The sequence below is a fragment of the Nerophis lumbriciformis genome, linkage group LG31, assembly GCF_033978685.3.
Source record: "Nerophis lumbriciformis linkage group LG31, RoL_Nlum_v2.1, whole genome shotgun sequence".
NCBI lineage: Eukaryota > Metazoa > Chordata > Actinopteri > Syngnathiformes > Syngnathidae > Nerophis > Nerophis lumbriciformis.
In genome coordinates, this window is record NC_084578.2 from 24,214,628 (window position 1) to 24,229,382 (window position 14,755).

General features: G+C 36.4%; 1 protein-coding gene across 3 annotated transcripts in view; it reads right to left on the minus strand.

Moving 5' to 3' along the window:
• The window catches only part of LOC133574275 (collagen alpha-3(VI) chain-like), a 136,977-nt gene that overhangs the window by 19,632 nt on the left and 102,590 nt on the right, over positions 1 to 14,755 (minus strand). For all 3 annotated transcript variants that reach the window (XM_061926380.1, XM_061926379.1, XM_061926378.1), the window contains 9 exons: positions 8,928 to 8,993; positions 8,788 to 8,841; positions 8,676 to 8,711; positions 8,538 to 8,600; positions 6,165 to 6,227; positions 3,646 to 3,708; positions 3,321 to 3,383; positions 1,603 to 1,653; positions 1,505 to 1,540 (listed from right to left, as the gene is read on the minus strand). In XM_061926380.1, coding sequence (XP_061782364.1) covers positions 1,505 to 1,540; positions 1,603 to 1,653; positions 3,321 to 3,383; positions 3,646 to 3,708; positions 6,165 to 6,227; positions 8,538 to 8,600; positions 8,676 to 8,711; positions 8,788 to 8,841; positions 8,928 to 8,993 — 495 coding nt within the window. The remainder of the gene's footprint in view (positions 1 to 1,504; positions 1,541 to 1,602; positions 1,654 to 3,320; positions 3,384 to 3,645; positions 3,709 to 6,164; positions 6,228 to 8,537; positions 8,601 to 8,675; positions 8,712 to 8,787; positions 8,842 to 8,927; positions 8,994 to 14,755) is intronic.

Sequence of the window (14,755 nt, forward strand, 5' to 3'; positions counted from 1 at the left end):
AATTATGCTGTCAGAAAAAGGAACAGAAAGGTAAAATAATCATAAATGATGTTGATAGACGAGATATCAGAAAGTTAGAATATTAACAAATCATGGTATTAGAAAAGGGATCAGAAAGGTAAAAAATTAACAAATGATGGTGTCGGAAGATGGATCACAGAGATAGAATATTCATAAATATGGTTTTAGAAGTAGGATCAAAAAGGTAGAATTTTCATAAATGATGGTGTTAGAAGAGGGATCAGAAAGGTATAATTTTCATAAATGAAGGTGTTAGAAGAGAAATTGAAAAGACAAAATATTCATAAATGAAGGTGTCCGAAGAGGAACCAGAAAGCAGGTAGTCCTATAAGAATGCAGGGTTTTCCCTTAATGTAATTGAAAGTGGCGTGCCGCCACTGCATTTTTATTACCGCCACACCTTCAAAATTAGGTTGTTGTTTTTAATTTTTACTTGAAAACAAATTAAAGTAATCTGGTATATTGTAGCCCCTAGAAGAAATCACACAAAGTCCGATTCTATTTTTAACTTTTATTACCAATTTTATGATAACAAACAATGGCACAATTCCTACAGGTTTTACCTCCACTTTCATCTCTGTAGAGTCCATTCGTCCCCGGACACACAACAACACTTCCTTATTCTCGCCCAATCCCCTTTCAGGCACGGACAGTGTGTTTGTTAAAATGGGACCGACTGACATCATATCCAAACCACAAAAACATAAAACATTAAAATTAGCTGGTTGTGACAGTATGAATTCATATATATATAGCCTATTCTTTGCACTTTATTGACAAGTGACGTACCGAAAACTTGACAAGACTTTGATCACTAAAAACGGCGCTACCGAAAACGCACACCATTGTCTGGAGCGTTGTCAGCATGTCTCCGATTTGGACTGGATTTGTATATATATTGCAGATATACCCATCTACAAAATGTGCAAATATATAGAGGACATTGGCGGCTTTTAAGAAGAGAAACTAGAGCAACAGCGCGAAGCAAGTGTGGCGTCACTGCGGCTCTTTTCTTTCCTCAGGGACATCGAGGAACAGAAGTAGGGTTTCTAAACATGAGTAAATTCTATAATAACACCAGAAGAAGATGATAGATGTGTTGATAATTGTTTTTAATAAAAAAAATAAAAGTATTTAAAAGTCTGAAAACACGTGAAAAAATCTCAACAAAGTACATTGTATAAAAAGCAGCAACAATTGGAAATATGGCAAAACGATAGAAAAATATGCTAACACTATTTAATAATAACAGATATGTTTTAAATGTATGTATACATTTTTGAGTCCTTTTAAAGAAAATCGTATCATCATAGCAAATTATGCAAATAACTTGATGACGTCATGCTGACTACGCCCATAACCACGCCCCCACCGCCACAGATATCTTGGCAGTTTAGGGGAAACCTTGGAATTACTTAAATATTACTTCTAATAAATATAAATTATACAGCAATGTTGGTGATAAATTAGGTTTTGTATTTACCTTTGGCCCTGGAAAGCCTGGAAAGCCTTCGTCGCCCTACAAAGAAAAATAAACAGTTATTTGAGAAGTGTTCACTAAATGTCTTAAAAGTGAATTACCTTTCTTCCATTGTTCCCAGCAACACCAAAACCATCTCTGCCATCTTCACCCTTAGGAGGAAACACAAATCAGGTGAAATGCATATCTCATAAACAACATAACGCTAACATTTACTAGCAGGAAATACTGTAGTAATACAGTGTAGTATTATTATTAATATATTGTGTTTTATGAGTGCTTTCATTAGTAATACAGTACAGTAGTAGCAATATTATATTGTGTATTATGAATGTTTCATTCTATAATGCAGTATAATGTATATTATGAATGATTCCATTAGTAACGCAGTAAAGTAGTAATATTTTATTGAGTATTATGAGATTCCCTTAGTAATACAGTGAGTGCTTTCATTATATTATATGAGTACATTTCATTATATTATATGAGTACAGTCCCAGGCCAGCTGGGAAACATACTGCTTGATTCAATAAAATCCAACTACCACGTGCTGAACAGCGTGTGCAACATATAAAATAGTGTGTACTGTTGGTGGGCATGTTGTGTGAAATTTACTAACACTGCGTGTGCATTTGATAAGTGGTACAGACTGAATTATTTAAATGAAGATTTTGCATGTACTATAAGAGACATCACCACAGAGACACTCTAATTTACTATACATTCATGTTTTCATGCTCCTACCTGTGGTGTTTGTATATGTTTTCAAACATGCAGGAGACATGTATTGCTTTTTATGGGCAATTTAGCAACAGTGCATCTACCGTAAATTCTGAATTATAAGCCGCTACTTTTTTGCTACACTTTGAACCCTGCGGCTTATAAAACGGTGCAGCTGATTAAAGGATATTTCTCAGATAATGGCCTTATTGCAAATAGTTTTCATCAAACACAAGAAAATGCACTGAAAAGGTGTGTTATCGTTTGTCCATAGCATTACCAGTCGTATGGATTCTTCATTCATCATTCCAAGCATGTTTTACAATACAACTAAAACTATTCATTCTTTCTAAACCGGCCTGTGTGAGATCTGAAGGAGATTGTTCATGCATATTTGTATGTGCTATCGTAATGTAATCAACATAGCATCGTTAGAATTAGCTAATATGCTAACATGTTTACAAGTGTCTGTGTTAGTATTATTACAGTAACTTACAACGCTGTATTAATTTTGAATTGTTTCAGTTTCATCAATTACTCAGTAAATGTACCAAAACGTCACGGTGGAGTTATTGAGTCTGTTTAGCTGATTGGAGAGCGAGCTTCCGCAGCTAGTGAGTCCATGACAGTGACTTCTGTTTTGTTTGATCAGCTGTTTTACTGCCATGTTACAGACACCGTTTGGAAACAATTAAGGTTAACTCATTTCACAACGTATATAGCTGCAACTTATAGTTCGGTGTGGCTAATAGATGGATTTGTTTCCCCTTTTTCTAAAAGTTAGTGTGTACGGCTAATATACCAGCAAATCTATAGCACAAAGAGCACAACGCATACAGAACATTGAAACTACTTTTTTTTTAACCACCGGAAGTGTGCTCATTGGAGAGAGGCTGCAGTTACTCCTTTCAGGACGCAAATAAATGCATACTTAAAAAAGTTTTTTTCATGTAAAAAAAACTAAAATAATGTTATTAAATAAATACTAAAGGACACCAACACGCTTCATGTGATATTAACACTGATTATGAGTGCTTTTATTAGTAATACAGTACAGTAGTAGTATTATATTGTGTATTATGAGTGTTTTTATTCTTACGGGCTCTCCACGGGGTCCTAGGGGTCCGAAAACACCCTTGACTCCTGGTTCTCCAGGCTCTCCCTACACAAGTACACACAAGTACATACAGGTACACACAATTAGACAAATACACACCTAAGCAATGACACCATAAGACACAAAAAACCAAAGAGTTCAACACTTCTTCCCTTTTAGACTTTAATTCAGATGTTTTTTTCCTGTGATATTTTTTTTACAAGACAAGACAACTTGTGTGCTTGCTAACATGAGCCAGGAACGTTTCAACCATAAATAGTTTACAAATGAAACAAGTTGTTGAAAATACATTTGTTCCGCTCAGTACCTTACGACCCACAGCTCCTCTTCTTCCCTTGTCTCCGGCAGCACCCGGACTTCCTCCAGGACCCTGAAAAGTAAATATCACACATGAATAACTCTTTATTAGTATTTATAAAAGCAAATATTACACATGAGTAACGTGTTACTAATATTCATAAAAGAAAATATCACACATGAATAACTTATTAGTATTTATAAAAGCAAATATTACACATGGGTAACTTATTTGTATTTATAAAATAAATATCACACGAGTAACTTGTTATTAGTATTTATAAAAGCAAATGTCATACACGAGTAACTTTTAATTACCAGCTTTTTCAGACCATGCATCAACAATCTATTAACACAGATATGAATGTATATACGACGGATATTGCTCTCCAAAATAATTTCTCTCTTTTTGATGAAATAACATTAGAGGAACTCCTGCGACGTGTAAATGGGACAAAACAAACAACTTGACCCACTTCCTGGGTCAAGTTGTCAAAGAGCTGTTTGTAATATTGGGCCCATCAGTGCTAAATATTATAAACGTATCACTTTCCTCTGGCACTGTTCCCCCAGCATTAAAAAAGTGGTTATTCATCCTCTGCTCAAAAGGCCTAACCTCGATCCTGACCTCATGGTAGACTATCGGCCGGTGTCCCACCTTCCCTTTATCTCGAAAATCCTTGAAAAAATTGTTGCACAGCAGCTAAATGAACACTTAGTGTCTAACAATCTCTGTGAACACTTTCAGTCCGGTTTCAGGGCATATCACTCTATGGAGACAGCCCTCGCAATATTGACTAATGATCTATTGCTAACTATGGATGCTGTTGCGTCATCCATGTTGCTGCTACTTGATCTTAGCGCTGCTTGCGATACCATCGATCATAACATTTTATTACAATGTATCAAAACACATATTGGTATGTCAGACTTAGCCTTTTCTTGTTTTAACTCCTATCTTACTGACAGTATGCAGTGCGTTTCCCATAACAGACCTCGGAGTAAGTTAAGGTAACGTGCGGAGTTCCACAGGGTTTGGTTCTTGGCCCTGCACTCTTCAGCATCTACATGCTGCCGCTAGGTGACATCATACGCAAATACGGTGTGAGCTTTCACTGTTATGCTGATGACACCCAACTCTCCCCTAAAGCTGACCAACACGCCAGATTGTAGTCACCTGGAGGTGTGTCTAAATGAAATTAAACAATAGATGTCCACTAACATTTTGCAACTCAACGCAAAGAAAACGGAAATGCTGATTATCAGTCCTGTTAGACTCCGGTACCTATTTAATAATACCACCTTAACATTTGACAACCAAACAATTACACAAAGCGACTCGGTAAAGAATCTCGGTATTATCTTCGAATTAATTCTCTCATTTGAGTCACACATTAGGAATGTTACTAAGACAGTCCCCTCCGAGGTTTCTCATTGTGCCCATTGGGTTAAGTTTTTTTTGCCCTGATGTGGGATCTGAGCCGAGGATGTCATTGTGGCTTGTGTAGCTCTTTGAGACACTTAGCAGTGATCAGCAGCGGTGGCCGCGCCCGGGAATAATTTTTGGTGATTTAACCCCCAATTCCAACTCTTGATGCTGAGTGTCAAGCAGGGAGGTAATGGGTCCCATTTTTATAGTTTTTGGTATGACTCAAGGGTGATTTCGCCACACCGAGTGTGTGTGTGACAATCTTGGGTACTTTAACTTTAACTTGTGATTAAGGGCTACTTTGATTGATTGAATCAATCAAGCGGCTTTGTAGCTTACTAAAATCATACTAAAACATTTTGATTTTTTTTTTTAGCGTTGTGTGTAATGTTCTATATTCCTACTGAAACATAAAAGTTTTGGGCTCTCTTGCGAACCTGTACTTGCTATATTGCATTGAACAGCCGTCAGCCTGCAGTCCACACGTATTTCTTATGTGTGACTGCCATCTACTGATCACACTTATCATTACACCATATGAAAAATAAAATTGCTTCGAGGTTGGTAAGCACAATTAATCCTTACATTAGACGAATTGGGTTAAAAGGCGCACTGTTGATTTTTGAGAAACTAAAATAAGTTTAAATGCGCCATATATTCCGAAAATTACAGTAGTACATGACTGATAATGACCTGATGCAACACTATAAAATATAAAACAATATCAAACATTATTGAACAACAACTGCACCTGGAATCTTTTCATCACACTGACTATAAACAAATACATACTCTTATTACTCGCACACTTTTTTCCTTCCATCATTTCCTCCATTATATTATGTAAATATTCTATTCCATAATGAATTCTGTGTGATTTCTTTTAACTTATTATCTACTTTTAAAATCTTTATTTTGATGTATTATTTTATTCATTCTTACTTGCTCTATTTCTGTTAAATGATCCATTATTAGTTGTATTTCCAAATGTTTCTTTCAATCATCACTACATACGTTATCTGTTAGTTGTTAGTATCTACAATTGTTAATTATCTTTATTTGTAAAATGGTGACATTCTATGTTTTTAAGGGGTACTTACTCTAGGTCCAGGATTTCCATCTTCGCCTCTTGGTCCTGGTGCACCGTTTGGTCCTGCTGGACCCTATTGAACACAAATAAAGTCCACATTCCATTATTATTTATACTATGCAAAACAAATTAAGTTTTTACTCTTCTACATATTACTTCATAGTATGCGTATATTACTTCACAATATATTACTTATTAGTTTGAATAGCCATCCTTCCATTCATTTTCCAGTGCTTGTCCCTATATAATTTTATAATTCGAGAATATTACATCATTTCAGTATATTATTATTGTTTTGAATATATTACTTCATAGTTTGAGAATATTATGTCATAGTTTGAAATATATTACTCCATAGTTTGAGTATATTACTTCATAGTTTGAATCTACACCTTTATAGTTTTAAAATATTGTGTCATAGTTTGAAAATATTACTACATCGCTTAACAATATTACTTTATAGTTTTAATATGTTACTTTGTATTTTGAATATATTACATCATAATTTGAAAATATTACTTTATTGTTAAAGAATATTACTTTATAGTTTGAAAATATGACCTTATAGTTGGAATATTACTAAATAGTTTAAAAATATTACTTCATAGTTTGAAAATCTAACTTCATAGGTGGAACTTATTATGTCATAGTTTGAAAATATTACTTCATATTTTCAATGCATTACTTCATAGTTTGAATGCATAAATCTGCACTCAGAGCACAGGCAAAGAAGACGCCACAGAACAAAAACAAAACATAATTTCCCCAGGTCCTCCGCATTTCCTGTTCTATACACAGTCCCATAAACTATTCTTATTTTGCAAAGAGAAAAACAACTGTCATCTTCATCTTTGTATTTTATTTATATGTTAAGTACAGTGTTATTGACTGGTGTTTTTTTTTATAGATATATTTTAGTATAAATTCAAACTTACCCTAAAACTCAACTTGCATGTAGACTGAGGACCACCTTTCGCCTAATGAATATAAAATAATGGACCATAGGCTGACACTTCCACTGGTACTGGTGCAAGGAAACCGTCTAAGACAGGAATCTCAAACTTGATGTTTTGTGGCCCTCTACTTAACTTAGTAGTTTGTGTAATTGCGTACCTGTGGCAGGTAATACTTAAATATATGGTCCTTATATATAAGAATCGTATATCCCACTAGACATTAACCACAATAACGGTGCAACACAAAAATGACAGCACAACAAACACACATTTTGCGACACAAAGAACAGCTTCCTGTAAGCAAGCAGAAGTGTCTCTGACCATCTCATGGGGAACTCAACAGTGTCAAAATATTAAAAAATATATATCTATAATTGCTTGCTCCAGTTACATAGTAGAAGTAATTAACACATTTAGTCAGATGGTTAAAACGTGATTCTGAATTGAATACTTTGGGCGGCCCAGCCTCACCCAAACTCTATCTCCAGTGGTCTCCAGGTAAATTGAGTTTGAGATCCTTTCTCTAATTATACATTTCATTAGGGGAATGCGATGAGGTGTTGGGGTGGCCATGATAACCAGGGGGAGCTTTCAGTATTAGTACCTTACTCATGCTTGAACAATGCACAAGCCTCCAGCTCGGTGGCAGCAGTGCTAGAATGAATCAGCAGGCTGAGCAGGAAACATGTATATTATATAATACCCTTTCGTAGAATCAGCTCTTTATTTGGAGCAAGTGCTTGTCGACAACTGGCTTACAAATACATAATGTACGTTTCTCAATAGTATTTAGATCCAGGGGGCATGAACATGTTTAGCCCCCGTGGGGTTGTGTGTTATGATAGAAAATTATTAAGAAGCGCTGCACTAAGGATCAATATGAGATACAGTTGTGGTCAAAAGTTGAAGAAACAAGTCCATGTTAGAAAACCAACAAATTTAGCTGAACTGCACCAATTTTGTCAAGAGGAGTGGTCAAAAATTCAACCAGAAGCTTGCCAGAAGCTTGTGGATGGCTAGCAAAAGCGCCTTATTGCAGTGAAACTTGCCAAGGGAATGTAACAAAATATTAATATTGCTGTATGTATACTTTTGGTCACATTTTCAGTAGACCCATAATAAATTCCTAAAATAACCAAACCTCGTGAATGTTTTTTGTGACAAACAAGTATGTGCTCCAATCACTCTATAAAAAAAAAATAAGAGTCGTAGAAATGATTGGAAACTCAAGACAGCCATGACATTATGTTCTTTACAAGTGTATGTAAACTTTTGACCACGACTGTAGTTGAGCCCATCAGTGGCAGCATAAAGGACCCACAAAAGCCTATTTTTTTCAACCCATCAAACCCCACAAAGTCCTCACGAAAGTGTATTGAAAAAGTAAAGAAGGCAGTTACAGTCTTGAAAGTCATTCCAAAACTTACTCTGGACCCTCCAATACCAGCTTCTCCCCTCACACCATCAACACCTGGCGGTCCTCGATTACCCTTGAAGACAAACAACATTTGTCAGGAGACATACTGCAATAAGATGTTGAATAAAATTATTCCAAAATGATTTACAGCTTGTCCTGGTGCACCTCTTCGGCCATCAGCTCCCTAATACAGAAAAAAATAATACATGGATTCATATAAGAAATACATGCACATAAGACAATGGATAGATGAACGGTACCCTTCTTCCTGCTTCTCCAGCTGTTCCTATGTTTCCATCCTCACCAGGCTCTCCCTATTATTCCCAAACAACAGTAGAACAGTGAACTAAACTATGATGCAAGTAAATACATTTCAAGAAACACACTAGAGGATTTTTACCGCTGGTCCAGCATCACCAGGATCTCCTTTTGGCCCTGCTCGATTGTTATCGCTTCCACTTGTACCCTACAAGACAAATTAGAACATTTACACACAACAACAAGTCTCACACCATTTGTAAAACATTTAAGAAGCTCTAAAACACAGCTCTGTTTCAATTAAATAACATTGATATACACTCCTGATCAAGATGTTAATTTTCATTTTGCATTGTTGGTTCTTAAAGAGAAACCGCACTTTTTTGGAATTTTGCCTATCACTTAGGTGAAACACATCTTTCTTTTTTAATGCACTCTAACTTGTAATACACAACAAGTATGAGGTGGCTAACTATGCAGCTAATGAGAGTCATTTATTGTGCCCATAAAGCCCTCTAAAAAAACCCTCAAAAAAACGCCAACAATACTCTGCTGCAGCAACACCTCTGGGCTGGTAAAAAAAATACATTCTAGATCATAAATCATGCCTCCCACTTGTAAAGTAAAAAGTTGAGGCCATTAGCCCAGAAGTTGGTCAACTTTGACATTCAACTTTGACCCAGAGATCACGAGAAAGACATAAAAAGATGCTCGTTTGCACTCATCTTTTCTTTTCTTTCCACCTGTGTGAGTATTATAATAAATTCTTCATATAAACAAAAAGATATGAACATCCCATCAGTCTCAATCCCAGTGAGACACATTGTACAGTAAGTTATTGTTTTATTATGTTCGCAGGGTGTATTTATTTTTTAGCACTTAGCAATAGTGCTACTTGCTGGATCTGCTTATCAATCAGCTTCTAAAACTTGTAGCTCATCCTCCTTATATTGAGGCTCAAAAATGTAAGGTTCTGGATCATTTGTCCCAAAGTAGTCATCGTTGGTTTTTATTTTCAAGACGATAAAAAACGCTTTCAAGATGCAGCTAATGAGACTCACCATTGTAGCCTTCAAAGCCCTCTAAAACAACTTCAAAACCCTCCATCAACATTTTACATACACGCTGCCAGTCTATATATAATATAATAAGAGACACGTTCATAACAATACGTAATATGTACAATATTTACCGTATTTTGGTCATTTTAAGCAATACCGGAACTTCTTTCCTCAGCGCATTTATTTCAGTTTCCATAGTAGCGCGAAAACAAAAGGAAGGGTGAAACGTTGGAGCAGATGGAAAATGAGAGAGTGAGGTTGGCGTGACTTGATGCTGCAAATGTGGAACTTGGACCCAAGCTATGCTGAAAAATAAATGGCGTGCTTACCCAAATCAAGTGGGAACGACCAAACAAACTATCCATCGAGTAAGTCACTGTCAATCAAATCAATCAATCAAACGGAGACAGCCCTCGCAAAATTGACTAATGATCTATTGCTAACGATGGATGCTGATGCGTCATCCATGTTGCTGCTTCTTGATCATAGCTTAGTTTTCGATACCGTCGATCATAATATTTTATTAGAGCATATCAAAACACGTATTGGTATGTCAGACTTAGCCTTGTCTTGGTTTAACTCCTATCTTACTGACAGGATGCAGTGCGTCTCCCATAACAATGAGTCCTCGGAGTATGTTAAGGTAACGTGTGGAGTTCCCCAGGGTTCGGTTCTTGGCCCTGCACTCTTCAGCATCTACATGCTGCCGCTAGGTGACATCATACTGATTATCGGTCCTGCTAGACACCTACACCTATTTAATAATACCACCTTAACATTTGACAACCAAACAATTACACAAGGCGACTTGGTAAAGAATTTGGGTGTTATGAGGGACGGCGTGGCGCAATGGAAGAGTGGCCGTGCGCGACCCGAGGGTCCCTGGTTCAATCCCCACCTAGTACCAACCTCGTCATGTCCGTTGTGTCCTGAGCAAGACACTTCACCCTTGCTCCTGATGGGTGCTGGTTAGCGCCTTGCATGGCAGATCCCTCCATCAGTGTGTGAATGTGTGTGTGCATGGGTAAATGTGGAAGTAGTGTCAAAGCGCTTTGAGTACCTTGAAGGTAGAAAAGCGCTATACAAGTACAACCCATTTATCATTTATTTATTTATTATCTTCGAGGGGGGTGGGATGGGTCCCCACATCTGCGGTCCCCTCCAAGGTTTCTCATTGTCATCCCTTTGGGTTGAGTTTTTTCTTGCCCTGATGTGGGATCTGAGCCGAGGATGTCGTTGTGGCTTGTGCAGCCCTTTGAGACACTCATAATTTAGGGCTATATAAGTAAACATTGATTGATTGATTGATTGACTGTAATATTGATCATGATACACAGGGCCGTTGCTCGGAATTCTGGGTCCTCTGAAATAATATCGGTGTGAGTTCCTCTACCCCATTCGTTGCCACCTTCAATTTTGTTGTTTTCCAGTGTTCTTGACGGTGCCTGGTGTAAAACACCCAATTTTTTTCTTTTTTTACGATTAACGACTTAACCTTCAATTTTGTTGTTTTCCAGTGTTCTTGACGGTGCCTGGTGTAAAACACCCAATTTGTTTCCTTTTTTAACAAGCCAGAGTATTATTATGTAAAAGGCATTATTAGTTGTCTTATTCTCTTTTCGTTGATTTAAAACATGTTATTACACCTCTGATTGCAAACACATTTTCAGTTAACCACTCAACAAATAGGTAGAGGGTATGTTATTGTATTTAATAATCAAGCTCTAATATGCAAAATACCCCAATTGTCCTGCCTCAAGATAGTCCACAGGTAAATATGTAGCATTTAACTTAAATGTGCAAGTAAAGAGCACATGAAATGGGTTGTTATAAAACCAATATCAAAAACAACAACAAGCCTCCGCTAATCTCAATTAAAGTTTAAATTGGCTTGTTGGTCACTATAAGGCTCATCAGAAAGCTCAATGCTGGCCTTTTTGTTAGCAAATTTACTGATGAGGTCTTCGAAGTCCAATTGTCTTGACTTTCAATTGTAAGTCTAGCAAGGCTATTTAGCCTCTTGGCTTGTTGTGGATCTGACATAGTTCGTAACTAGTTTTCTCCATTTGCAAAAGTTACAGGTAATGTTATGATATGAAAGTCAGTGTAGAACTGTCCCAAATTCGAAATAGTCTTTTTTACTTTGTTGTTGTCAGCTATTATAGTGTATTTAATTTTATATTGCTATGAAAACAAACAACAACAAATCTTTTAATATTTCACTTTGGTATTTTTAGGCTATTCCAGTGTCCCACTAATAACACATTTTACAAGACCTCATTGAACACATCATGATAACATAACTAACATTCGTCAGATGCTCATAATTAGTCATTATTAACAGCATTTTATAATTAATATCCATAAATTCACATCCTTAATAAATGACAGAAGAATATATGGGGAGTCATATTGTTAAAGTTGTCCAACTTTTTTGTTGCCCGTAAATGCATCACTGGCAGTGATGTGTGCCATGAGTGCAAGCGGCATATGACAGATGGTAAATAGTTGGTTTAAGCCTGGTTTGTACAGCAGACAATGACCAGTTTTGCTTGATAAAGGTTTTTGATTTTGGTGTGGTTACAGCCGAATATTAACAATTTTGCTCAATAAAGTTATCGATGGAGTTCCTGTCCTCCTTAAAGCGTCTCGACAGAAGTTACAATATTTGAACAGTGTTGACGTCATGAACATTGTTTTATCTGTTGTGGCCACTTGTTGTCACCTGTCACTCAAATTGTTACATTGCAAAATCCTAAAGAACAAATTGACATGAGTTTATTTTGTTTAGAGTTCAGATGGGATTTGATTTTGTGCACACCATATTATTTGCTGTGCTCAGAGGACACAAAATTTCACAAGCACGCACCGGAACGTTGCTCAATGTCCTGTGCCACTGCTGTGTTGCTCTTACTCCTGGCCTCCTTCCCAACTTTTTTCTGATGTCTGGACTTTTTTGGGCGGGGGCATCCTAACCCTGCTGGAGTTCGTTCGCACTCACTTAATTGTGATGAGGAAGAACCATGGCGGGGAGAACGAACCACGGTGTGGACCAAACCATTTTTTATGAGAATTTATTAAAAATTATTAAAATATTGTATGACTTGAGGTTTTTTTTTTGTTCAGGTTCATTCAAATGAATATATATTAGTTCAGTGTATGCATAATCATTTTGTCATGGAGGCTACTGGGGGCTCTGTGTGGGCCGTATAGCCTTCGAAGCTGCTCTGCTACCAGATAATTTCCCTATTGTGGGATGAAGAAAGTCTATCCTATCCTAAATACGTCACATCAGACAGCTATTTTTAAGTTGTTTTTATGACTGTAATAAAAATATATATAGTAAGAACAGTTGAATAGTAATATTTGACACCCTAGTGAAGCATTATAATATTAACTTATATTAACTAAATAGTTTATAAATGCAGAATAAAATTGTGTGTAAAATATTTAAATTTTATGAAGATAAGTGTCCAATTGCGGCAGCACGTAGCATAGGGGTTAGTGTGTGTGCCTCAAAATAAGAAGGTCCTGGGTTCAAACCCGGGCTCGGATCTTTCTGTGTGGACTTTGCATGTTCTCCCCATGATTGTGTGTGTTCTCCCCAGGAACTCCGGCTTCCTCCCACCTCCAAAGACATGCACCTGGGGATAAGTTGATTGGCAACACTGAATTGGCCCTAGTGTGTGAATGTGAGTGTGAATGTTGTCTGTCTATCTGTGTTGGCCCTGCGATGAGGTGGCGACTTGTCCAGGGTGTACCCCGCTTTCCGCCCGAATGCAGATGGGATAGGCTCCAGCACCCACCGCGACCCAGAGAGGGACAAGCGGTAGTAAATGGATGGATGGATGGTGTCTGATTGCAAATGTAATATATATAATTTCAAAGATTAATATAATTGCTGCCTGTGCCCACTTCCTAAAATTATGAAATATAACTATTTAAATCCTTCATAAATGTTATACATATTTTTTACAAGACATGCACCTGGGGATAGGTTGATTGGCAACACTAAATTGGCCTTAGTGTGTGAATGTGAGTGTGAAAGTTGTAAAGTACACATTGCAAGGGTAAAATAAATCAAATGTTTTTGGGTGTAATAACAGACGATAAAATGAACTGGAAATCTCATGTCAAAAACTATACAACATAAAGTAGCAAGAAACACATCAATTATGAATAAAGCAAAATATGTTCTGGCCAAAAATCACTCCATATACTCTGCTGCTCGCTTGCGTTACCATATCTGAGTTATTGTGTAGAAATATGGGGAAATAATTACCAAAGTACACTTCATTCACTAAAGGTGTTACAAAAAAGATCAGTTAGGATAATATGCAATGTTGGATATAGAGAACACTCAAACCCTTTATTTTTTTAATCGAAAATATTGAAATTCAATGACTTAGTGCATTTGCAAACAGCAAAAATTATGTACATAGCAAACTATAACCTGCAACCCAAGAATGTACAACAATTATTTTCAACAAAAGAAGAGAAATATAACCTTCGAGAAAACAATAATTTAAAACATCTGTATGCACGTACAACACCTAAAACCTTTAGCATATCAGTATGTGAAATTTAATTATGGAATGTATTAAGCAAGAAAGTAAAACAATGTACTAATATGATCCAGTTTAACAAACTGTTGAAAATCAAAGTGTTCACAAAGTACAAAGAAGAAGACTCCTGATAAACATCTTGAACATAATTTTTTTTTTTAAGTTAATTTTATTTATCTCATAGGTGAACCATAAATTACTTAACTATTTATTTCTCACAACTTAATGTATTGTTTATTTATGTATTTAATAATTATTTACTTGCTCATTTTATATTCATTTATTTATTCACTGCTGTGATACAAATAGAGAACAAACAAATGGGTTAAAACTGCTATGATACG